The sequence below is a fragment of the Rhopilema esculentum genome, chromosome 20 (genome assembly GCF_057945365.1).
Source record: "Rhopilema esculentum isolate cy_ngs chromosome 20, ASM5794536v1, whole genome shotgun sequence".
In the NCBI taxonomy this organism is placed as follows: domain Eukaryota; kingdom Metazoa; phylum Cnidaria; class Scyphozoa; order Rhizostomeae; family Rhizostomatidae; genus Rhopilema; species Rhopilema esculentum.
Genome location: NC_142834.1, coordinates 14,550,079 through 14,577,704, shown reverse-complemented (window position 1 = coordinate 14,577,704; position 27,626 = coordinate 14,550,079). Strand labels below are relative to the sequence as shown.

Sequence of the window (27,626 nt, the reverse complement as noted above, 5' to 3'; positions counted from 1 at the left end):
ACAAAACTACCATACGATCTCAATCGGGTGACACAGTCATTATTTGATTAATTTACGTTCTGAAATACTTAATTCTTCATCATTTAAGCCTCGAACCTCCAGTGAGAATCCAGTGAGCATAAAACAATAATCAGTAAAAAATAATAAATAGCTACAGTTAGCGTGTTTCTAAAACTGAGAAATAACAAACCTCTTCAGAAAATCAGAATCCTTTTGAAGTTTATTGAAGGAAGATGGCAGGCCTCTAAGGATACTTCCCAATAATGGAGAAATTAAGAACGGACAAATAATTTGGCGCCAATATTCCCTTCCTGAGGCTGAGGCATAGTACAAATAAAAATTCAATGAGGGATACCACCTTAAAACGGACGCCACCTTACAACGGACACCACCATACAACGGACATCATCTTACAGTCGACACCTTCTTGTCCGTTATATAGAAGTCTTCTATATAGAAATACCAGAGCAACGCCATCAATAGGCCAATTATTACAGACCATAATACAAATATTGTAAATGTTTGCATTTTACTGGAGTTTCCGGTCCATATTATTGATCATATCGGAATGCGAAATTCAAGACTAGATGTCTAAGGAAATTTCAGACATGCTGTATTGAAAGTCACCACTATGAATAGATTTATAAGGATCCTATCAATAGTTCTTGGTCATTTTGGATGACGTCACTCTGACGTAGATGCCACGCCCAATCGATCCTTCAATGTGACCTCTCGTTGTTGGGGGACCACAAAAATCTCCTTTTTGCAAGGGTGTGAAATTGAAAACCACAGTTCGAAAGAAATAATGCCTAGAAAGTTGGTGTTCCCAACTAGGGTCTACATTAATCTGATATCCCCTTTTGGAAGGCACTTGGGTACGTTTGCATAGTAAATCATGATAGGTGAGCGGAAGTGCCTTATGCAGTCTACGGGCTTGGTAAACCTAACTGTGAGGGACAAAATAAGGTTTGTTAATGACATAATTATTTGGTTACAATCAGTAACCTTTGAGCATTAATAGTTAATTGTAAAATACAGCAGTGTTAAAGAGTTAAAAACGATAAAATATTTAGCAACCTATAAATAATTTTGTCCTAACTAACTTCTAAAACTATACAGTACGATCTACAAACAAGTATTTTTGTAATGCGTTAGTTTATCTGGATCATCGAAATCTACATATATGCACAAGTTTGAGAGCGACAGAGCTCAACTGCCATTTTAAATACACAATCCACTCTGATTAGATAAGGTACTTCTTGAAAACGAGAGTCGTTTTTGTTTAAGATCAACATCTGGGAGGATGAAAGGGAAAAACCTTAATAGAAAAACTGAAAACCGACATGATAATGTTGAATAAATGATACTGCCTATCAAAGACTGCCAATCAAACGTCAAAAGTGTCAGTCATTCATTTATACTTGTTTGTCACTGCAATCAAACTGCCAATCAAACTGCCAATCAAACTGCCAATCAAACGTCAAAAGTGTCAATCATTCATTTATACTTGTTTGTCAATGCAATAAAACTGCCAATCAAACTGTCAATCAAGCCTCTCGATCAGCTTGTCAGTCATAATTACTGCTCGTGAAGTCATTGCTTGGCAGTTATACTGCCAATGAAACCACTGACCGTAATTGCAATGAAACCTGTCATTCATATTCACAAACTGTCAGTCATCCTGCCAATCAAAGTTTCAACAAAACTGTCAGTCAACCTGCCAATCAAATTTTCAATCATGAACCAACCAACCACACCGCCAATCAAGCCTTCAATTACTTACAGTGTCAATGTGATTTGTCAGCCATCGTTATAATGAGGATTTGTCAGCCATAGTTGGAATGCAATGAAATTTTTAGAAACTGTTTTCAAACGCCTGATTATATAGACCATATCTAACCAGGGGTGAATTTTCATAAGATTGCAGCACAGCGCAATGTATTCTATATATCCTTCTTAATTTAAATTAATAACACCCTCTTATTTACATTATAAATCCTCTTCAAGAGTGAAACTGTCAGCAAGCCATTTCCCCGGAGCAGTTCGGACAGGTTGATCCCACTGGTTAGTTGATGACGAGCCACTGCTCCATAATAAAAGTTGCACTGAAAAATCATATAAAAATTTAAACAATTAAACATTTTGTTTGATACCAATGAAAGATAATATAGCCAGAAATGATAAAACAACATTGAATGTAAGGAAATCGGAATTGAAGTGATCCTTTCAAGGGTAGGCCTCTCAGCATTGGGATATTTCAAAATAAAAATATTAAAATCAACACAAATAGCTTAACGCAAATAAGTTTTCAAACTTTAGAATTTTCAGAATTGTCAGGAATATAAAACAGGGCATTAAAAAAGCTTTCTTCAAGTAGTTCAAACAACCAAGAGAAAAGGAGGGGCTTATTAGCAAATAGAGAAGCTAGTGATTCAAATTTTCTCTCTAAAAAAGGGGTGGGACTTAATAGAGAGGAGACCTAATAGAGAAGGGGGTTTTAAGGAGAGAAGGCTCAATAGAGAGGGGTTTAATCGAGTTTTTATGACAGAAGATTAAAAACTGGTGACACAATTTACCGTATGTTTAATTCTATCTTCTGTGCTACAGTGCTGGAAGCAGGTCGTATGCTCTACAGCTGCAAAGCACAACAAAAACTGCCCAAAGGAACACGAGAGCCAGGCCACTCCCGACTTTGGCCCATCGTGGCCCACCCAGCTCACCACCAAACAACTACAAAAGAAAAAACAAAAAGTCAAAGGCGGCTCCTTCATTAGCCACTTCTATTGCACCCTGACGAGGAAAAGAATCGTTTTCATTTTAGAGACAGACTCACTAAGAGCACACAGGCTCGCTTTGCCTAAGAGCAACGTAAGAAAAATTAATAAGAAAAAAACAATGTGTTTTTTGAAAATTTACTATTATGTTACCAGCACAGAGAAGCCCTAATGGAAACTGTAATTAAGTGGTTTTCGAAACAAGCTATAAAGAGTTGCTGTAAAAAAATCAATTTTGAAATAAGAACAACAATTAGAAAATCAGAGTGTCAAGAAATTCTAACAAATAAGAACAATTCTTCAGAAATTATCTGACTTTTAAACAAAAAATCGTGTATGACTAGGTTTCTGAAGCCTCTTAAAAATTGTTCGGCTTACTTATAAACCATTAAAACTTCAGAAAAAGGCGCATAAATTTGAATGAGTTAGACTGAAACTTTCCATACAGAAAAAAAGTTGCCCAGCCCAATGTTTGGTACAGCATACCCTTGGAGAAATGTTATTCTAGTTGATGCCTATATGGGAAACGTAGCGTAAACATGTGGAACTGTGTAAGCGTACTCAAAGTCCATAGAAGTGGCACGCAGAGAGAATCCATTGAAAATAGCGGTTACCAAGCCAGAACAGGCCTTGATTTATGTTTTTATTAGATAACAGTTTTATGTCACTGGCTTAATAAACATTTGTCTACAAGGATAAATATTCTCTGGAATCTGACTATGCAGCCTTAATATCCAAAAGCGATTAAAGAATCACCACACATAAAAAATAACAAAATGGACGATAATTCAAAATGGCTACCTATAATTATTCCAGCAACTGAGAAGTTGAAACAACAAACCTTTCTTCGGAGAACTAAAAACAATAGGCAGACGACGCCACAGCAGAGAAACACGGTGACTGAGAATGTGAGGTTATTGTCGATGACTTTCACGTCCTTTCCTTTTGCTTTGTAGTATATGGTTTTGATGACCCATGGCAAGCCCAGTCCAAGAAACACATTGACACTGTTGCTGCCTGGAAGGTAAGATAGACAAACTTCACTGCCTGCCTACTTCTGATTGCAAAACATTTAATCCGAAAGCAAGCGAACAATTCATATAATTGGCAAATGACAAATTGAATTTTGCATATTACGAGAAATGACTACCAAATAGTGATTTACATGATTATGTTTGCAATAGAATTTTACAGCGTGACGTCACAAAAACAAAAAAGTTTTGCATAAGGAAGCTATAATGCTCTCCCATTTACACAATGTTCCCTATATCCTGTAGAAGGGATTTCCCTGTGCTTTATAGAATATTTATTTTCTTTATGGGAGACGGGTTGAAAAGGCTTCTCTTGTTATATATCTAGGTAGCTCTACTTCTAATTATGTAGAGAGTTCTTAATTGATGACGTCATAAAAATCAAATTTTTGATATGTTACACCATAAAAAAGCGGACAAATAATTATATCCGTATCATTTTCTACAGTTAAAGTCTTGTCACTTCCTGGTCCTCTCAGACAACTCCTTGCCAGGGACAGCACCTCTGGTCCCAATTGGGTCTTCTATATGAAGGTTCCACTGTACCATAACATTTCCCCGCTTCATCAAACAAATCAAGTGCACAAGTTCTCCAGTTATTTGTAACCATAAATTATCAAAATATTCCAAAAGATTGTGAATCAGGTTTAGTCGCCACGCCAATACTTGAAGTATAAGAGTGCTTAACTACCTGTTATATTGCCAATGGACGCATCAGCAGTGTCATCTTGCACAGCAGCGGACCTGCTCGCAAACGTATCTGGCATGCTTGTTCCCAATGCCACTATTGTTATTCCCGTTACACTTATTTCCAGATTGAAAACGCAACCGAGCAGTTTTGCGAACTAGAATGAACAAGATGTAAGATCATTCATCAAAACATAAACTTCAATATCCAAACAACTCAATGAAAAAATCAATATCGTCCATCAATAGCCTATCAGAACCGTCCAAACTCCAATATTTTGTGATTTCCAATACTTCTTATTTGCAATAGCAACTTAGCTTCTATATCAATTGTAATATTACCAATATCGTCTCTTATTTAAAACAAAATATTTGTATCTTTATATAAAACACTATATAGCGAACCTGTTCCACAAAGGCCGAGAGGAGACCAAGGAACATTAGAGACAGTATGAATGCCAGCCATCCACCAAACAATGTTCTATAAAGTGAAATCAATAAAACTAAGATTTAGATAGGAAATAACAAAAAGCCAAAGCTGCATTTTCAAAGTTGGTCGAGAATGATGATTCATGATTTTTACGACAAAAGTTTTATATCCAAGCCTCAAGAACACAAACACGGTCTGAAAATAAAATCACCAATTTTTAAAGACAAAAATTTAAATTTACAAAGAGAAAAACTGGCATTTTCAATTTTTTTAATCGAAGAGACTTAAATCAAAATTCTATATAAAACCTTCATTATCATCATCATCAGGTAACATCTTCTATCAGAAGGTTGGCTAACATGACCCTCCAACTATCCTTATCCTGAGATTATCAAAATCTGAGTTTTGGTTTGTTGTCATGGTCATAGATAAAACTAAGGGGCTAATAGTAGAGATGGGCCCCAGAACCACCTCTACAATGTTTTAAAGGGACACCATCCCTCTTTCCAGGGGTTCTTCCGCCTGAAGCCGTTGACCCCTGGAGTCGTAGCTCATCCGCCCTCCTTGCCGATTTCCCACCGAGTTAGCCGTTGGCCATCGCTCGTAGCCCTGAGCTAGGGAACCCTGCCAGGTGGTACAAGTCGGGTCAGGCTGGACCTGTAAGCTGGTAGAGGGAAGGGGCACTTTAATTCCCCATTCATGTCCTGTCAGAGCATGCCACAATCTTATTATAGACTCGGGAAATTGAACCAATTTCTTTACGTTTACGGACGATGTGCGACCTCAAATATATGTGCATTTGTGAAAATCATGTGTGTTTTACTATCATCCTTACATCACTGTAGGAAAGAACCATAATGATAATGCTTGGCATAGAATACAATATAAACAACTTACCTTGGGGGTATTAATGAAAACAAAACTTTCCAGAAGAAAGACAGAAAGTGTAGAACATAATTAAACATTGAAGGTCTTTGATCGTCGTTGTTGTTGTAATCTCCAATGGACATAGCACTAAAATGAATTAGGAGTGAATATTTTGAACTCAAAATAATTAATTTAATTATGCGATAAACAATACGTGAATAATTCAACTACATCAAAAGTAAATTCCTAGAAGCATGGCAGGAGATAAGTTAGGAGAAAGACGAAAGATTGCTATCTAGTATCTCTGGTTTTAACTGGTAATACATAAATTGCTCTCATAACAGGGAACATGTGGCAGATAAAATAGACATTGTACCTTGGTGCCTTTACCAATTTATTTTACAAAGACCAAACTGCAAGATGAGGGTTATAGAGAGGAGTAACCAATCAAAAATTTTAGTTGTAGTTTTTGCATTTGCGAGCATTTAGCATTTGCAGACTAGCTCAACGACATTCGACAGATACTAAAGGGTTTGAGCCGAATGTGAATTAGCCATTGACCAATCAACAAATGTACGAGTGGCATCATACTTTCTGATTGGTTAATGCTGCTTGTCAGATGGCCAATAAAAATTAATATCTGCCTGTTGCCTTTAATTTGTGGTGTTTAGTTTCATTAAAACAAGGAGGGAGCATTTCTTAAATTAAGAAACACAATGTGCAAGTTTTAATTCCATGACAACTATAAAATTTTCAAAAATGTTACAGAACCAACGTATCAAATTTAGACAGATAAAGTTATCTACAAGCTACAAAATGTTTGAGTCTTTTCTACCTTGAGGGTGAAAACAAACATTTAAAGTTGAAAAAAACATTGACCATGTAAATCTAATTATCATGATGAGAAATTATCGACTTAAAAAGCGAAAAAAATATCTCTAGAGATTTTCTCAATGCAGACATTCCGATGTGGCACAAACTTAACTGGAATCAAATTAGCTTTGATTTTTAGAAAAGGATTAAGCGATAATGAAAAGCGTGCTTCTCACTCGTAAAGTTGTTCGTTCCAAAGCTGCATGATAGATTTCTCTTTGGTCTCTTCAGTCATGATATTTGCTACTTGATCTACAATTTCATCCACAGCTAAACAAAGAAGGCCTTTTTTTAGTTATATGGACGTAAAAGAGTAGTCTCTATAGCCAAAGATAGAAGTTACATAAATATACTAGCTTGCATGCTGTACATTATAACAGCAAATGACTAGGAATTTAAGTAAAATTGTACTAGAAACAAATAATAGATTATTAGTTAGCCAATTATCAAAGACAGAAGTTTAGGTGCACGTAGCAATAAAACCTCTATATTACTGAGAGGTTGGGGGGGAGAGGGGGGGAGGGGGGGGATAATCTGTTGTCTTGCATCTAATTGCTTGTCTCTTTGAGATTAGGAAATTAACTAAGAGAACAGGTTGTTTTATGTACCAGAAAGCATTCATCAGCTGAGATTTCACTGAAGCTTCAACACATTTCTCAATTTAAGAAGTGACTTGATTTAAGTAGAAATTTGCAGATGCAAACTTACTGCTTGGTTTTTGGTCATCAAAAAGAACAAGACATTCTTAAGAAGCAATTCCTCTACATAAACAGTTCAAAAAATGTACCAGCAAAATTTCCTTATCCTCCAATCGCAATGTTTGCTCAAGCTTTTGGCTAAAAGCTTTGAAAACTATTTCCAGAAATGCTAGGACCGATGGAAGTGTTTATCACTAATCATACATTCATAACACGAAAGCTATCTTAAATTCATCAGTGTTAAAGAACAAAAATTGCTTTTTCACTGACTGTCATATATAAGTGGAGCTCTACACTTGTTGATGTATAGAACAGGACGGTTCTTAGTTCCGAGTTTCAAGCTGACTGCGATCATAAAGTAACTGAGATCATCAAGAAGCCAACATCAGTATCAAACCGAAGTATATTACTTAAAAATTTTCACCAAATTAAATTTTTGCAGACTATGGTGTGTTGCACTATTGCTGTATTCAATATGAGTGGTAAGAGAGATTCTATACTGACCGCTAGTTAAGGTGATTATTGCAGCACTTCTATGCCCAAGTTTGGCACCACCGGAAGTTGTGTACAGAAGTAAAATGAATGATTTCCCGCGCTAAAAATAAGCAAAATTTTTAGAAAAGAATTAAAAGTTTTATTGCATATTTATTGACGGTGCTAGGAGCATGTAAATATAGTGAGACGAACCCTGACAACAGCGAAGGCAGGACAATGGAATCTTCAAAGTCAATATCGAAGCATTACACACTGCAAATGCCACATCAAAACACAACATTTCAACAAATTTTTACCTTTGAATTCATGTTGACCCGAAGCTTTATTTCCTTGCTCGTTTCACCATTCAAAAACTCTAGCCTTGCTTGCTTGATTTCTTGGAAATCACAAGTCCCTTCTTTGAGATCTTCCAAGCTGCCTCCAAACGCACTTCCGTTGCTAAAGACAAATAATGGAAGTTAGTTTTATAACTATGGGAGACAGACGAGGCAGCGACGAAGATCTTTATTGACGAATATCTGATCAAATGGTTTGAAAAAAGTTAGATTCCTTCCAACCTTTATCATTCCTTCTTTTACTTAGAGAGCCTGTTTAGTCAAAAAATTTTATACATTTTATTTATTCGATAATTTCCGCTGCATTAAGCATGATCGTTTCTAGCTTCCCATTATTCGTTTAAGCTTCAAATTCGCCGCTCTCCGGGAGGAAACCTAACGAGAACGAATCGATTGGGTGACACTGCTATGTCACGATGTTTGGTTTTCGTTCGCCGTGAATTTCTTGCGAGCCCAAAAATTATTATGCCTTTGCATTATATAAATGCCAATAAAGGGCAGCCAATATTAAATAAAAATATTACATTTCTCAAAATATTGACTAAATACCGATAGATAACAGTGTTTTTATAAAATGCAGTTTGCCATCACAATGCAGGTAACAACTTTTGCATCACATTATAACGACCTAAATTAGACTTGTATTAATTTCAACGATCGAAGCATAAAAATGATTGAAAACAAATTCAGAAATATGAGTGCAATGTACTGCAATGAAATCTTTCCCGTCACAAAGGTTCTCAAGTTTGCTATCACTAAAAATCCATCAAGAAAAAGCAGATTACGTCATCGATGGCTCTTAAAGCTTATCATTGTACAGTCAAGATGGGTATTAAAACATACAATGAACAAAATATGCAACTATTTTCTATCTTCTAAAAAGCAGCTAACATATCTGAAACGACATCTTACATTGTTCTGAAATGAGCAGCAATGGTCCCATCGCATCCATGAATTCGAACCACATTGGCAGTGACAATTCCCGTCGTGTAATCAACGTGATATGTCGCTTCTTGGAACATCAGCTCACCAGGCTCTGAAATCAAGAGGATAAGATAATATAGTGTTGTTATTAATATAGCCAATGTAGGCCTGAGCAAACGATCAAGGCTTTGATTTTATATTTGATCTAGCATCATGTAAGGTCATCTAACTTGTTGATTCATTTTGACAAGGTGTCAGTACACCTAACATTGTGTTTTGGAATGTGGTTAATTCGGAATGGCCAAATATCCCATAGCTTTCTTTATGTTTAAAGATCATATAGAATAAAGCAAGTACGCATATAGAACTAAGAATGAAGGGACACTTCTGTTCCACTTTCTTTAAGGCCTACAGCTACTACTGTTAAATGAACGCTCTGTTGAATGCGCCTCATTCTAGTTTATTGCGGAGCCTCGCTTCCATTAGTATAAAGCAGATCTACGCATTGCATAAAAAGATCAAAGTATCTTTGCTTAAACAACTATAAACAAAAATGGTAAAACATTGCACGATACTAAACATCTAAACAGACATACCGTTATCGTCGATGATAGAAATTTTTGCCACACTTGGATCTCCAACGCCAGTGGAAATGCTTGAGCTTTTGAGGATAATGAAGAAGTATTTCTCCTCTTGATTAGAATCTGATTCCGTTTCTTTAATTGGTATGCTGACAGACGAGCGGTAATCTTGCTCCGTGAAAGTCTACGGATTCAAAAATATCTCATATTAATAATTTGAATGATTAATTGCAGGCATGCACTAAGTTTTTACTAGTAAACAAGATTTTCATATCTAAAAATGTTAGCTGTATGCAGACGGTTTAGACAAATATAAACATACACCAGCAAAGCAAATAAAAATAACCAGTAAACATACAGTTCGTGGTCTCTAGGTAGGAGGTATAAAATGAAAATCTAAGATGACTCTTTGTTGCTGTTTTTGAAATTATGGAATATGGCTGCTGTAAGTGCAAAAGTATAGATTAGGGTGTTGTAGGCCACAAATGGGTCGGAAGGATCCTTTTAAGTAAAAATATGCCCTAAAGACCTGCAGTTACAGTCTTATAAAGGAGACGAGCAAGAGAAAGTCTTTCCATGAGCGTGGCAACCCTCCGTCCTGGAGTTAAAGAGCACGTGCATGTTAGGGAGTCATTATTACGCATGCTCTTCGACTCCATGATGGAAGGTTGCCTCACACATTTAAAGACTTCTATTCGTCTCCCTAACAAAGTCCTACAGATCAACGGTTGCTGTAGAAAGCATTCCTCACCAGGCTTCCTTCAGTATACTCATAATCCCTTCCCTGCTTGGCTGTGCCATCTCGGGTCTCAAACTGCACAGCAATCGTAGGCCTAATATCAACAAGGTTTCCAACTCCTTTTTCCAAATCTGTCATTTCTATTCCATCCTGTGAAGGTCTTTGTCTTGATTCGTAGATGCTGCCTAGGGTGTTGGCCTGACTGGGGGATCTTTCTTGCGAACTTCTTGAAGCAACGAACCCAGAATCCGAGTTCGAGAAGCTGTGATGGTACGCAATATCATTAAAAGCATCGTCAAATTCATCGATGGTCGAGACGCAGGTCTTTTGACTAGCGACGCTATGGCACGAGCTTTCGCCTCGGTCTTTCAATATCTCTGATCTTGGCAACTGAACCTTGGAGAAAAGCGAACACAATGGTATGTCAATTCAATTCATTTTCTTATTATCATCAAAGTCTTATTACAAACACATTTTAGCACATGGCATTTAAAATTAAAGCACAATTCTGAAAAGGATTGTTCGTTGAAAAGGTAGGAGGCTCTGAATTCTTGAACACTTGAGTAAAATTTATAAAAATTCAACCACTGGAATTGATTGAAGATTTCGAGAACTAGGCCCAGACAGGAAACTGAATAACAACTAAGGGAAAATCGCCCCTCTCAACTCTTTCTTACTTGCTGTCGCTGTTGTTTTGACTAGAGAACGGTGGGTAAAAGGCCCATTTTAATAAAAGAAAAAATGCCCCAAAGATTCTACAGGTATCGTAGTTAATATTGCTAAGATTTTTGTTAATATAAACTATGATACCTATAGAAATATTGCAGTGTATACAATTTGGGGGCGCTATACATGATCTTCCTGAATTACGGAATAACTAGTCAACAATCTGAATATCAAATTAGCTTTGTAGCGACTAGAGGTTTCTAATTATCGTGAAGCTCCTCTGAAATAAAAAAGCAATAATGACGTTCTTTGCTGAAATAAGCAGTTAGCTTTCTAGTGCAGCAATGAATTAATCATTCAAATGTAGAAGGCATATAAAAGTGTTTAAAGGCGATATTAAAACACAAACCGGATGCTGAAACTTTAAGTAACGGTATAATTTAAGACGCAAGTCACTTACTGTTTCTCCAAGTGTATTTGCCCGTTTTGCTGCCTCTACAATATGACTGAAGCCAACAACTTTCCGCCTGCAATGATAAAATCTAACAATATCATAAATTATCATATATTACGTTTTGATGTATACAACATTAAAGCTGCTACTCCGAGTTTCAGGCTTAATGCGATCATCAAAAAACTTTCCTCGTTAGGCGTGAATCTCTGAATAGCAGCTTAAAACCGTCCTGTTCTTAAAACCTTAAAACCGACCAAAAAACTTTCCTCGTTAGGCGTGAATCTCAGAGTAGCAGCTTAAAACCGTCCTGTTCTACACATCAAAAAGCGTGTACAACTCTGCCTATACGGCAACGAACACATTATGATAGACCGGTAAACATGAATTTTCATATCAACAAACACTGGTTATATACAGACAGTTTCGACATGTACAAACACACACAAGCAAACAGATCTGAAGAGCTTAAAAAATTCCGTCTCTAACAGCAATATTACTATGAAAAATGTTTCAATATTTCAAAAGGGCAAGTTGAACTAATCTAGTGTTCGATACCGCTCTTTATATTCAAATCAATCTCAATTTCCCTTTTAACGCCATTTAAGCTTTCTTAATTATTTTGCCAGAATCAATTGAAACGATCACTACAACTTCTAAAATGCGTTGTGAATTTAAAGTGATTAAATATATACAAATTCGTTTATCAAAATCTTAAGGCAAAATTTCACTATTGTTAAATTGCCAAGAATCAGAGAAAAAATACGAGCCAACGACAGAAATCTGTAAATATCACTAAATAAAACAATTTATGTTTATGAGAATTAAGGTAGCAATTCTGGGTAGGTTAATTTAACTATGGAACATGTTCTTATTTATTTTGGAGTAAAAATTCAAAACCCTGCCCTCTTAAAATGGCAACTGCCCCTATTCAAAACATGGTTCTGGCTTTGAATTTTCTTTATTCACCCCATATGCTCTCCCGTTAGCCAAAGAAAAATACATCCCACTTATTCACGAGAACAGCATTTCAAAAATTTGACGCGAACCTGTAAAACCTTCCTCCAAACTCTGCATATTTAAGTAAAAATTAACTTCTTTCACTTTACCTCCTAAATATTTGATTTGATATTTCGCAAAATGTCCAAAATGAAATTTTTGTGAATAAATATTAGCCTGGGCCAACCACGTTAGCGCAGCTGAAACCCTTCATCAAAGATTTGTTTATCAACAGCAATCATTTCGATTGAAACATGAGTTTGAAGCTTTCTACAGCTGACGGTGTCTAGCTTTGCGTTCGGAAATAAATTGTGATAAAGATTTAAGTGCCATAGCGAAGTACCTATTGAATTACACTTCCTCATTAAACAGCTTACTTAAAATATTTAAAATAATTATCAAACAGATACATGTGTTTTTAATCTTTAAGAAAGTATGAACGATCTAAGGTCTTGACTGTAATCACACAGTTTGTTCTAGAATTAAAGCGCTTAACAGGTTGTTGTACAAAATGTTCGTTCCCAACGAGACGTAAATTTAGACTTTTGAACCATCAAAATCATATATTTTCTGTTCTTTGAAATAGCACTTCCATTTTTGAAACAGGGACCGGAAAAGTGTGGGGGCAACGGGTATTTAGCTCCTCCCCCCCCCCAATAATTTCCAAAATGTACTTAAAATCGTACCAAAAATTGCCCTGTTCTTGGCTTTTAGCATTTTTATAGCCCCTCAAACAGTTTTAGTCCCCTCTATCTGTAATAAGCTTCGCGGTCCTTGATTTGAAACAGAAAAAACGACTTTTAGTTTCACGAAAGCCTTTTCCGGGCAAAAACCTGATTTGTAGGAAATAATGCTGAAAGAAAATAACTAGACAAACACTCTTTTTTATAAGAACGAACTGAATTAGAACACAGGGTTTCGATTTGCCAAAAAATAAGAACAAAACAGAAAATTTTGCCTTATGTTGCCAAACCTGAGCAGATTTTGTCAACTAATAAACCGTGCTACTATAGTCTCATGCAACACTGTTATTTAATGATCTTGGAAGCAAATGATAATATGTAGATATATTTAACTTTAAAATACGAGCAACATTAAGAGGGCTCGAGCCTAAATTGTCAAAAACAATAAGAACATCGAACCTTGGTCGAAATTATCTGGCTATTGAAAAAGTATTTCTTTTAGAATGGCAACATAAGATTTCTGCTACGTTGGTGTCTTTGGTCTTATTCCAGTCTTATTCCAGTCTTATTCCAGTCTTATTCCAGTCTTATTCCAGTCTTATTCCAGTCTTATTCCAGTCTTATTCCAGTCTTATTCCAAACAGTAGGATTAATTCCATTTGATAAGCAAAATTTCTTTTTGGCTTTGGCTCAAAAAAGAGGCATGCAAATGCAGGAATCAATGGAAAGAGTCGATTCAAATAGAATTCTTTAAAGGAAGAGCAATGTAACAACGTCTTGCATAATTCTGAGGTCATAAAGACGCAAAAATCCACATAAAATGCTTTAGAAATAATTTTTTATTTGGTCTTCAACAGAAAAGACAGTGAAAACCTGGAGAACATTGGCAACATAAACGAGTTCACTGAGCGAGAAATCTAATGTTTAGGAAAACATGATTATATTTTTGAAGATACAAGCAAGATTTCTCACCTCCTTTTGACGTGAAAGAGGACGGTGACATCCAAATGACCTGAACTGCGAACAACCGAGTAGCTTGAGGAGGAGAACGAGAAATTTCCGATTCCTACTGGAAAAAGAAGAAAAAATATCATTATTTCTCCGTAGTTGGGGAAAATGGGCTTCATAGATTGGGTAGTTGGGGTAGAGGGAGGCAGTCGCCCATTTACATTACATAAATTGCATACATTATTTAGGCACGGTAGCCCCGTCAGTCCACGAGAACTGCTTTTCAGGGGGCCGTGACAAAAACATTAATAAGTAATAAGAGAAATACTACGAAATAAGAATGTTCGTTCATAGTTAGTTTTTGATTCTTCTGTTAAAGGTGGCAAGGGAAGGTGCCTGTTTGGCATCAGGTTCAAGTTGATTTCAAAGCTTAGGTCCAGCTATCTGCCCCTCCCACTATCACTCTGTCGAAAGCTTATGCTAAGTCAGGTTAATAAATAATTTATTAATGGCTTTGAAAAAGCAAACATTTTGAAGCATACCAAAACTTTTCGTCTGACACTCTTTAGGGCATAAAATGTCAGAAAATAGATTAGCTAGGAAATATATATACCAGGTTGTGGATCAAACTATCCCAATCAGAAACGCGAGCATATAAATTTGTTCGTGTATTTATTTATCTAGGTTTACAATAGGCGAAAGAACTGTCTCTCATTCTTCGTTTCACGTTGCAACAAATTCAAAAATCATGTCTTTTGCTAAATATGAATAAGCCTAAATAATAAATTGAATCTCTTAAAAAAAATCAGCCACTCCCAAACTTGATATGTATCATAATTGTATTGGAAGGCTGCGCAAAATCACTACACAGCCAAAGCAACGGCAGTCGTGGTAAAATGTGAAGCAGCTGACGATATTTAAAATCAGCAGAGATAGGCTCGGTGAAATCCTGGCTCCAAAATGTTTAGTTTCTTTATGAAGATCTTGCATCACATATAGTTAAACATTTGAAACGGTTTTATTCAATTTCATTTTATTTCAAGGTGTTCCTGTTTTTGGTATTAGCGGATATAATCGTAGTCACTAATAAATTAACATAGAAACACATTTTGCTATAAACTGAATTCTAGCAGTTCCCAAACAGCCCTAGGGCCACTCCTACTGTACCTTAAGGAAGATCTGGTTCCTAACGATCCAATTAGAAAAAGTTCTCTCAAAGAATGGAGATATTTATTTAAAGAAAAACTGAAAATTATATCAGTAGTTTTGGAATATTCTTCCTGGGAAAGCATACACCCCAAAACCCCAGAAATACACCCCCTCCATAGATCTCCCTAGACAACCAAACCCATTAGCAAGCTAGCTCAGAAGGATGGCCTATACCATAACTTTTAGAGGGAACACATTAAGGCCCACATTCTAGCCATTCGACTAAGAATTTGGCTCACTAAATAGATGCAAAAATCAGCAAGATAGTTACCGTGATCCAGAAACAAATGGCGGCTTGTGGAGATGTTCTTGTTGGAGTCTTCTTTAAGAGCTTTGCAAACCAGCTGGGTCGACTTGCCTACAGAGGGCACATGCTTTCCTTTGATAAGCGCACTAACAGCCGCATGACGAAACCTAGATGAACGAATATGCATAGTGCCTTGATACGAAGAAAAACTATTAGTTTGCAGATCTATTATTATATTATTAAAAACTATTAGTGGTGTGGTGAGGGTGTGGTGAGGGTGTGGTGAGGGTGTGGTTTTGGAGGCCCTGGGGCTAAAGCAAAAGACGAGGTCTCTTGCAAGCGAAGCCAGCAGAAACTTTTGCGACCACGCCCTTTAGAGTAACTCAAACTCATTTTTTCGTTCAAATTGTTACTTTGTTCAGTTTAATTTTGTTTATTATAATTAATTCCATTCTAAAATGGAATTGATTACTTTATGTGTCCCCCAAGACCTGGGGCAATTTGCCCCCCTTCCTCCATCCCTTCGGAAAGCAAATTCATGTCTAATTTGCCTGACTTTTAAGCAATATTGGCGTCACTGTGCGGTTGGGGTAAAAAGAGCCCTTGTTCAATCATTAGGTAATTTTTTTAAGATTTCCCCCCCCCCAAAATATGGTAAAACATGTTTTACCTCGCCCGGGCAAGGCTTTTGTTCTCACTAGGCTCCATGTATTGCTTGATTCCTTGCACGATGTCCTTGGCGGTGGCTTTTCCATTTGCCTCATGATCTTTGACATAGCTGACGATATTCCTGCAAAGAAGCAGAATCATTCAGACTTTTACACAAGGAAAAAATGAAAAGAAGAAAAAGGTAAGGTTGCAGTGTGCAACCTTGAAAATATCGTCAATTACATTTGACACTTTGCGAACGATTTCCCAAAACTTGCTATATTCCTAAGAAGAGAAAACCCCAATCAGTGAATGAGAGTGGTCCCTACAAGAAATGGGGCAGGGGGTCCCTTACAAGGAAGCTTTCAAGAACCTTAAATTAATAAGGATATAAAAAAGGGCCTCTAAAGTGTATATCCAGGTTCAAGGTAAAAGGATTCTCTATATTCTACAAGTGGATTGCAAAACGCATAGAAGGTTATATTAAATATCTGCCTTATATTATATTCAATTTCAAGGTTCTAGAAAAATTCTTTGCAGGGCACCCCTGCTTCATATCATAAAGCAACTGCTTTATGGTAGACCATGTATTTTTTTACAAATGATAAAGAGTGAGGAACCTGGGTCTAGTGAAATCATTGTTATCATTAACCAAGCATCTTTTTATATTTCATGACAGCAGTTTTACAAAGGCAGGTTCACATATTTTTACTGCTATCCACCAAATGATTGCATTATGCGTGGTAATTCGCTGTCCTGTTCACTACACATTACCCGCAAAAAGTCACACAATCTTTGGCCTTCAAATGTCTATTTCATTAACAGCAAATAAATTTAAATTTATAGCATTTTTCAACTTTTTCTCGACAGCACAAAACGGTAAAAACCAAACTGCCAAGGAAAATAGTTAAGGTGGACGTAGAAAAATGTGCGAGACTCGAACAGTTCGATACCACGTGCACGTCCACGTGCAATTCATAGGCGATTAAAATAAAAAATTTCTCTTAAAATTCGCAGATCCTTTCGAAAAGCTCCAAAGAGATAGCTGTGAGCAATTCACGTCTTTGAGCGTTTGTTGCAATAAATGCGAGAGAATTTGCCACGGAAACACTGGGAAACAGTTCGTAATACTCCAGTATTTCTAGTAATTCTGTTCATGATAAATAATTCATTTTAAGACAGTACAAGGACAATTCAATTGCTGTCTAATGTCTTTATGCTAACAGAACTTTTACCGAACACATGCCAGGCCAATCTCCTCTGGAGGAAACTTTCACATGTGTTATTTAACAGAAAACCGCGAGAGAGACGAGTCAAGTTGGGCTGTGAACATAGTGCTAAAACTAGAGAAGCTTTACAACACACAACACCCAAACACTATTGTGAACACGGTCTGTAATGAGCGATAAATGTGTGGGTGGATGCTACCGGGCGTGTCGGTCAGGTTAATGTTTACGATTATCAATTTAAACATATTCAGATTTCGTGTTTTAATCAGCAACAGACGCTCACATTGGCCTTTTAAAATCTTGATAGCAGAAGAAGTTGAAGAAAATCGAAATTGAATTGCGAGCGAATTTCCATTCAAGCTCTTATGACGACCAGGTGCAAGAACCGTTGGTGACAACGCCCCCAGCTACTGATAAAATAACGTATCAATAAAAGCGAAAGGAGAATTCGTACTTCTTTTTCGGCAACTGTGATAGGAAATTGTAAGGCATTTGAACGTGAATAACGTCGTTAGAGTTACAAAGTGATGATGTCACAAAGATAATTTTTTATAATTTTTCAGTTAAGACGATATAACCTAAAAAGCATTACAAAATACCTCTAAATGTGCCGAATCAGAGATACGACACAGGATCTTCCCCATCAAACCTCCAAATTTGGTCTTGTTTCATAACTTTGTGTACCCGGTAATCCAATAGCAGACTTGGCTATTTCTCGTCCAATTTTGAACATATCTAGCCGGTTTTTCATATTTAGAGGTATCTTATGCCGTTCTTTTAGATCATGTGGTCAAAATTAAGAATTCTGGCAATATATTTTTGATGACGTCACCTTTCGGTACTCTTTTATGGGGAGATGTCTATAGTAAGAAGGTGCTCGTTGTAGGGAGGCGACCTTCAAAAGGTATGCAGTCAAGCGACGAACCACAAGCTTTCGGTGTCTCCTCAAAACCCAAATCGAAAGCAAGCTATCCTAACATCCAACAGATTCTTACCTTAACTTTGATTTCGATTCACTCAGTTTCCGTATGCGAAAGTCACTACAAAAAAACCAAAAAGCGGTTTTAATAAACAGTAAATGTTTTCATACAGCTATCTGAGTGTAAGAAGTTCTGAAAAATTATGTACTTAATAGCAAGTTTGTTGTGATAGCAGATTAAATATTACAAAAGGAGAGGTTTAAATGCATAGAACTTTTGCTATTACAATATATGCATTTTTAATTTTTTCGAATTTTCAAAATTCAAAATATTTTCAAAATATCGACGGCAAGCTGTTGGGTAAACTGTCGTTTTTCGGTACTGAAGTCCGTAAAAGCAGCCAATACGTTCTAAACAATTTACTATCAAGCCGATAGCAAAGTTTCGAATTAAAAATAGCAGATCTCTTGGACCTTGCTTTTCTCACAGCTCTCCTCAATCCACCCTAAATCTCCCTAAATAAAATTTTGTGCTGGCTATTCATAGAATGATTCAGCCATTGTCCAACAACCAAGAAGCACCAAACGATTTTGCAAACAATTTTATGGCCGCACAAAAGAATCGTCTTTTCACAACATAACCTTGGGTTGCCTTACCTTTGCTTTCTGTGAACGAGACTAGGCCCATGCGTCGTTGTTGTGACTTCGGGATCAAAGTTGAAAGACCCTCGACCTTCCGCGGGTCGCACTCCAATCACATGTGACTACAAGAGAAAGCAGGGAGTTTGATAATATACCTTGCATCTCAGTCATTGGGGGTCATGAATGTTGCAGAAAAGGTACAAGGCTTACGTAAAGCGCTACTAGGTTGCAAAACCACTTGCACAAGGGGGGGGGGTTGCTGATTAAACAGAATGATCAAGCACATCAAACAGGACACTTTGGTAAAGCAGCAATCCATATTATTGTTATCTTTTTCAATTATTATTATTGATCAAATATTGTTAATGAGATTTAAATAATCGAAAAACAAGCAAGGATTACAAAAATCGTAATTATCTACCATAAATGATTAAACACAGATAGTTATGGACCAGAAAATTTGAGAAAAATAAAAAAAATCACGTAAAAACTGTTCTTTTGACAGAAGTATATTTTGTTTTGTTATGTTGCTAGTTTAGTTATTTAGTTAGTTTACCCTTTTGCAACAGTTAGTTAGTTTACCCATATACTTTGCAACAAGGTAGTCGGTCGGGCGGTCAGTCGGTCGGGCGGTCAGTCGGTCGGGCGGTCAGTCGGTCGGGCGGTCAGTCGGTCGGGCGGTCAGTCGGTCGGGCGGTCAGTCGGTCGGGCGGTCTGTCACACTCAGACTATTTTACCGCAGCCAAAGAATGGCACTTTTCAAGATTAATTTATGTGCTAATTATTTTTCAAGGTCTCATGTTTTGAATCTAATGGAAAGCCAGAAAAATTGGAAAATCATGATACGTTGAAAAACATTTATAGCTGAATAAGTTTAAATTAAGCTGAGGATTCGTTCGAATCTTATCAAACATAATTTAGGCGTGTCTCCATTCTCCGTTAATTTAATTTTCAAAAGCACTGCGAAAGCAACATTGCCAAGCGATCACACGCTAGACGGCTTAGAACCTGCAAAATTAATATCATAGCAAACAAGCTTGATTCAAAGTAGGCTCTCTTTTTAAACAAATCAGACGAAATTTTTAAGTGATATGTATTCCTGATTTCACCGTGTTTGCACAGAATAATTTGATTTCCCATGTTTACCGAGCTAGTCTTTTACTAATTAAAGATCTGAGTGGTAGACAATCGGATTCTTTTACTTTGTAAACCTGAGCAGAACCACATGTACACTTGTTCGCAAGGATTGTGAAGAAAAACGTTAAGAGAATCCAAAAGGCATCGCAAATGAATTTCTATGATTGCACCCTTCTGGCTAAGCTGCTCCCTTCTGGCTGGCCGGTTCCCCAGTCCGCAAACTGGGGCGCAGGCTACCTTCTGGCTGGCCAAAGAGGGCTAGGGGGGAGGGTGGAGTATGAGAGACCCTACTTGAAATTTTACACCAGCAAAAATGCTCCTTTTGCTGAAGAATCGACTCCTGTTTTGAGGTGTAGAAATATATTTCGTAACGAGTCCAAAGAAAGAAGAAGACGGGGTAGAGCAAAAACAGTGAGGATGTGAGTTTTGAAAGATAATTTAATGAGCATAAAATGAGAGGCTTGCATTCAAAAATCTCAGTTCGTTATTCAAGATTATGAAAAAGATAATTTGTGAACTGGCCTCGCAAATAGTTGACAATTGCTCATCCAAACAATAACACTATCTTAAAATAAATCAAATAAACATCAAAGCAAATAAATGCGGCATTGCTTGTTTGATTAAAAGCTAATTTCATCACAGTTTATATACTCATTGAATGTTTTGATGGACACAAATGGGCCCAAATTTCATATCCCATCATTCAGCGCGAGTCTATCTAATCGAATTCTTTTAGATCGTTAACAAATTGCCTTGTTTTCATCGCCCATCCCGGGTCACAAACAGAAAAATTTGTAAAATATACATTTGAAAACGCTAATTTTTATTCTTGAATGCAAATTCATGAAGGAAATGTCCAAATTTTTCTTGTTAGTGCCATTAAAATACACATTATGCTCTTCAAGTGAGAATCATCCATTTTGATTTACTGTGCTAAAATTCCATTTAAATTTGTTAATTATCAGTTTGAGTCGGAACTCTTTATGGAAAGTGTTAAAATTAGCACCATGCTATACTAGGCCTTGATCGGCTTTCCGTTAACTAATTATAATACTGGTATGCGCAGATTACCATTAAACAAAATTCGCAAATAAAATTCAATATATATGACAAAACGTTTGAAAATTCGAAAACAAGGCAGGTGTTCTGCGCAGGCGTATCGCAGCGGCACAAGACTCTTAAAGGAAAGCGATGTCACAAAATGCGCTGTAACGAGATTTTGTAACAATCCGATGGTACTGGTGTAACGTTATAAGGTATCCCATTAAACCCGTGTCCTTAATCTCACCATAGTCTCACCATCCGCTCTCGACGCTCCTGCCTTCAGCAAAGCCAACAACCACGCACTTCCTAATCGCCTCCGTGTCCACTGTCTTCTGTCTAGTAACTGTGTTTTTAGCTGATATTAATCCAAGACCGAAAGCAGATACCAAGGTTAAGCCAGCCACGTTAACAGGTTTATGTGTGGGCAAAGTGTTCTTGTAACTGAAGAAGTACAATGAGCAGCTAGCCTGTGTTCTTATAGCATTGGCTATGAACTACACGATGACACAATAATTCAATATCGGCTTGATTCGAAAGAAGGGACTAAGCTTGGCGTTGCTGGAGGAGGTAAAAAAGTGCTTGGAAAATCTTAAAATAAGAATGAAGAATAATCAGAAAGAAAAAAAGAGCTTTGTAGTTCATCTCTTGTCTTTAAGCTTCATTTTGGTGTCCACTTCGAAAATAAATTTTCTGCCGCAGTTTGAACGGGCCTAACTGCTGGAAAATTTCCACAGACGTGTTTTTCCACGCAATGTTTCAAAGGAAACTGCAAGGGACAAATACGCAAGATTACTAAATTTTGTTGGCTCTGACAATTGCAATCGCTTTTCATCATGTTTATGAATAATTTATCTAAAGGGATATTATTAACAGGGTGCCATTGTTATTTTACTGGTTTTTTTGAGTCGATAAGAAGATGTTTGCAAAGCAGCTTTTGTTGGTTTGAATAGTGCCGCGAAATACAAGCTTCAAAAAGAAGTTTTGCGTTCCAACATCAAACTATGGTTAAAAAATAAACGACAAATTTCTCGATTTTCCTCTGCGTCTTAAAAAACCTTATATTCAAATAACCTGTTGTTTTGAATGTGATGGTAAAATAAGCATCTTTGTGAGACCGCGCTTACAAAATTGAAATAACTTGCAAATGTTTTTGTGCAAACTTATGAAAAAAACATGGGGCTCTCCCTAAACAAAAAATTTGAATTTCTTAGCATCGACAGAGGGTGAGCACCTGAGCACTCCTTTTTACTCCTTGAATGTGTTCACATTAAAAAATTAACAAAGATGGCTAGCAGGGTAGAGTGACCTTACGAAAAGGCTTAACAGTACATCTGTCTTTGAAGAGAAATGACATTCCGCAAAAGGTGCAATTGCAGCTGCAGACTTATAGTTTGGATGTTTTCCTTTGTTTCTGGCAAAAAAGTGCAGAGTTAAAATAACAATATCACTGTTAGTGTTGAATTTCACATATTGCTAACAATTTAAGCAGGTACAATGTCAAAACCTACGCTTGCCCTACAAACAAACACAACCACAGCTTCATTTCACAGAGTTTGTGTAAAGCTGGTGCCAAAACCCATCCTTTATTTAAAGACGGTAACAAGAAAGAAGAAAGGCGTTCTAGAATAACAGGAGAATAATATGAAGCTATTTTGAGGTCCTTTTGAAACGGAACAGGTTGGCGCAGAGTTTAGAAAACATGGCGGTTCCACGGCTGTGAGCCGGAGGAAAGTTATCAGCTGATGAAAATTTAATTTAAAAGATAAGAAATAAATTTTTAGGAAGGACAAAAGGACAAAATTAAGACGTTTTCTGAACTTTGAAAAAACAAAGATTGCCCGTGATTTTTTTAAACTCTCCTCATCCTTAAGTATAGTTTCACCGAATTTCAAACAATCTGTGGCACTGCGGTTGAAAAATAAAAAGTAAGAATTTGTTTAAATGTCTTTGTTAAAATAATCAGCATTGTCAAGTTGGGTGTCAGAGGTTTGGAAGAGGGGGTGGGGTTTGGGGTAGGGGGCTGAGGAATAAGCGCTTAGCAGCAGGTAACATGAGATATGGCTTCAGCCTGACCTATTCAGCTTTTGTGGCACTGTAACTAATTCTGGTCCGAAATTGGATTAAACCAAGGGAGAGGTTATGTTCATAAACAAGTACCCATATCAAATTTCTTGGTTCATAAGATGCCACTCCTTGCATTTCATTTCTGGAGATCTGGTAATTTTGATCCAGTATAAGCATGCTAATTAAAAACAAATGCATTTTATATTTTCTGAACAGTAAAAAACAGCATAGGTAATAGGCACCAAGTTGTACCTATGAGCAGAATTTTTTATGGCTTGGTTGATTGATTCAACAAAAGTTTTACAATCATGGAATTGCTATTACAAGCATCTAGTGCTTTCACAAGGATTTTGCTAGCTACTGTTATCGTGGGGGGTTTTCAGGGTCCCATTTGCTGAAAAGTGGGTGAGCCATCCTTTATTTGCTTACAAGTTTGGAAATTTGCAGACTAAACCCCCCAAGATGGTAAAAAACTTTTTTCAAGTGGATGCCACACCCTTCATTTACACTCATAGGACACTGCCTGTTTGACCAGCCTGAAGCCTGTTTGACCAGGGTCACAGCAATAAAGACAGTATAGAGTTCTGTACATGTTTCATTCAGATTTCATGTTTCATTCAGAGATTTCTAGGGACCCTGCAACAAAAATACAGCTCTCACACACCTGGAATTTAAAGATGGACAATAAACGTCTGCTGAAAACCAATGGTTGAAAAAACCTTGCATATCTGAGATGCTGGCACATCGAAGGCCCTTAAGGCATGTGCTTAAGTTTTGCTAATTACATCCTTGTTCAAAAATTCAACAATTTTTCAGCCTCAGAAGACTGTTTTGACTTCAAAATATACAAAGTGATAGCAAACGATAACCAACATGTTTCTGAAAGTCATCCAGTGAAGAACTTTTTGCTAATTTTGATTGGATAGTGTTAATAATATTGATAATAATAATCATAATGTCTTTGTGACATCCTCAGTTCAGTTTAGTCTATGTTGGAGTGCTGAAATTAAAGGAGCTGTGCCAACAAGGAAACATTTCAGATTGAGATCACCTGCATAAAAGAGGAAATTGAAATGCTTGTTCAATCTGCATTCAAGAAACTGAACAAATGTATTTCTTTCAAATTTTTTACTGCTCTTTTGCTTTTTCTGTATAGCTCTCTTTCATAAAGGTATAGTGCCAAGAGGGTTGTGAAGCTCAGTCTTACTTTTGGCATTTTGCATGTAAAGCCCCCATAAATGTTTCACCAACCCCCCAACCCCAATCAGTAACATGACCCACAGTCTCTTAATGAGTCCATAAATGACTGGAAAACTGGTATAGACAGACTATTCCACACAAAGCCGATTCAAAGAAAAATTATCTGCAGAGAGAAAGCTTGGTCTAATTAAAGAGGGGGATGATAGCCAATTTTAAAAACAAAAGACAGTCAGGCTGAAGGGGCAATTGCGCCCACCCCTTGTTAGTATGATTAATAAAGACCCTGATTCCTCAGGTGAAACATCAATACTCACCCCACTGTAGGGTTGACTTGCTTTGGGGGCAGGGCTTCTGACTGCAACTGAATGCCTTTTCTTGAGGAACTTGTGCCGCCACCAACCTCGATCTTGGCACCAGGCACTGATTACAAGCAATGGGAAGAAGGCTAAAGTCAAAACAGCTTCCCATACCTCAACTTCGTTTGGTGAAGACCATTTCAAAACTACGAGCAGCCAAAAGTAGGCAAAAAGGGACCATATCGAAGTGACGACAAACACACCAAATTCACCAATTCTTTTCACAGTCTTTGAAGGCACACTTATGATGCAGACGGCAGATATCATTAGTAAATTGTATGCAGCCGAGCCAATAATTGTGAAAGTTCCTAAATCACGGGCCTTACTATTCTCATTATATTCTACATCTAAACTTGTCACAGTTTCAATAACTGCAATTAAAATTTCAGGTGCAGACGAGCCAAGCGCCATAAGGGTTAAATTGGCCACCGTTTCGTTCCAAACATATACTTCTTTCTCCACACTTTTGCCTTTTTCATAGTCGTATGTAAATATAATCCGCTTTTTGCTGGTGATCATTTCAATGCTAAGCATGAAAACATCTGCTGCAATGGCGATGCCAAGAAATAAATAAAATATTGCTAGCACATACAGGATGCCACGAACCCAGGCAGGCCATAGATTCTCGGCAGGTAGAAGCAACCAACTTTCGTAGCAGAAATCTTGATTGTAAACCACATATCCGTATGTGTGATTTACTCTTAACATTGTTGTCGTTATTCTTGGCGGATTTTCATTCCTTACTGTAATATCAGCGGTAGCAAATCTCCTTGCAAAGTCGACAGGTTTTACGGGTTTTCGTTCTTGTATCTGATGTTTTCTAACAAGACAAAATGGAACTTTATTAAAAAATGAGCTTCATAAGTTGCCGAGAACTCTGTCTAATTTCGTTTCTTGTGCGGCATGAATGATTCATGTTATGCTTGCAGCATAATTAGGTAGAAGCGTAACAGATTAATATTAAATGTTTGTAAATTTGCATTTACCATCACAGTACAGAATTAACTTTTACAAGAACATAAATTCTTTCTACTCCCACTACATTTTGTTTCTTTGGTTGCTAGCGTTCTAGAGGATTAATTCATTGTTATTTTAAGGCTGGGAACCTCAGACCAAAACCAAAATTGTTATTCGTCTATAAATCCATGAATTGAATATTCAGAGGGCGTAATTTTTATTTCGTTTTTTTCAAACCACAGACTGTTCAAATAGAAATAGTCATTTAAAACAACCTTATTCTACACAACAAGAACAATTATACCTAGCAAATTATGTTTAAATGTTAAGTTCATTGAAGATTGTCAAATAAGAGATGTCAAAATATCGTATTACTTCAAAGACCAAAACAAATAAAAAACATGTTTTTATCAGAGCCAACGCAATGGCAGCTTGGCACTGCATGTCCGTGTTGACACGAGAAAGCTTTTGCAGAAGTCAAACACTCCGATGGCCGTCAAATACATTTTCAAATGAAATTAGTCTTTGTTAGTGGTAAACCACAAAAATTTACCTCTTGTACCAAATGGGTTGTAAACCAAACGAAAACCCATTGACAATACATGATGATTAACTGCAAATCTCCAAATCTTGAATCACTTTAGAACTCGATAAAAAACCAGGAACTGATGCGAAAGAATATGTGAATGATGCATAATCTCTAAAACGCCGCCTGTGTGCCGCTCGGTTGTGCGGGTGAAAAGATCAGGGGCCTACTGCCATGGCCTGAGATTTGATTACTATCACCTTGTCTACTTGAGGTACAAACAATGCTGTTAATAGCCCACACGTTAACTTATTCTTAACACGCGGGTTAATCAGACAACAAGGCAAGTGACATTCATTGTAACTCAGTAATATCCGCGATATCTCGCGGGATGAGTGGGTTATTGCTTCCTCCTCACCTTGGCAACGACAATGCAACGGATTGATCTTTGGAAGATGCTGACACGAACAGCTGTCAATTATAAACTCAAACGACCAAATTACAGTTTTCTCTCAATGCCAAGATAATGGGCGGTACTATAAAATCAATCTTTATTTAAGGAAAGCCTCTTTAAGAGGATCAACATGAGAAAGCAAATTGCACACTTTCATTTAAAAAAAGTTCATAAGAATATTAGGGCTCAAAGTTGCCTGAATTCAAGAATCAATCAAAAATAATTTCCAGGATCGTTTGAAGTTATGCTTGAAGATTTGCCTCAGTTGGAAAATAAGTATTTTACATTTGAAAACATGCTTTAATTTTGCTACAACAAAACCACTTTACTTGTTCTGTATTCATCTGATTGTTCTATAAGCAAAGATCTGAAATTTCTTTCTCAAATCTTTCCAAATTAACACATTTAAAAAAAGCTTAAGGCTCAAAATAATTTTTTTTAAGAATATCGAAGCTCAGTAAAAATCAAAGTATTCTTGTAAAAAGAGTGTGTTCTAAGGTTAAAGTAAAATAGGGATAAATTGTCTGCTTCCGGTGAGGTGGGACGGGGGGATTATTCTCCAAAAATACTTTGCATTTGGAGAGAACTTTACTGTTTATACGACAGTACATCGCAACTAATTAATACCGTTAGTCTTCGAATTAGCCCCCTGGGGGCTTATTTATTTTTGATATTTTTGGACGGGGGCTTATTCGAAGGGGGGGCTTATACGAAAGGGGATACTAAAATTATTGTAGACATTAAGAAGACATTATTAAAAGACCTCGTTTATTTTAGTAGGAATATCTTTATTAGCATTTAATTATTTACTAC

At 36.8% G+C, this 27,626-nt stretch overlaps 1 protein-coding gene across 3 annotated transcripts; it reads right to left on the bottom strand.

The window, feature by feature from the left end:
• LOC135687182 (sodium/calcium exchanger 3) lies at positions 1-26,761 on the bottom strand. Of its 3 annotated transcripts, XR_016145017.1 has the most exons (21): positions 26,387-26,759; positions 24,835-25,696; positions 19,091-19,197; positions 18,510-18,554; positions 16,308-16,427; positions 15,662-15,804; positions 14,206-14,302; positions 11,561-11,627; positions 10,447-10,830; positions 9,711-9,879; positions 9,103-9,226; positions 8,152-8,293; positions 7,865-7,955; positions 6,839-6,932; positions 5,820-5,936; positions 4,898-4,973; positions 4,497-4,650; positions 3,616-3,791; positions 2,577-2,730; positions 1,718-2,105; positions 1-1,681 (listed from the first exon to the last, which is right to left on the bottom strand). XR_016145017.1 is itself a non-coding variant. In XM_089114363.1 (20 exons), exons 2-19 carry the CDS (start codon positions 25,582-25,584, stop codon positions 2,602-2,604), a joined length of 2,982 nt encoding a protein of 993 aa, XP_088970489.1. In that variant the 5' UTR covers positions 25,585-25,696; positions 26,387-26,761; the 3' UTR covers positions 1-2,105; positions 2,577-2,601. The 3 variants fall into 3 exon arrangements, 2 of the variants coding, with proteins under 2 accessions (XP_088970489.1, XP_088970488.1); XM_089114363.1 differs by having other exon boundaries at positions 1-2,105; positions 14,206-14,299; positions 26,387-26,761; XM_089114362.1 differs by having other exon boundaries at positions 1-2,105.
• Between the last annotated feature and the right edge of the window lie 865 nt (positions 26,762-27,626).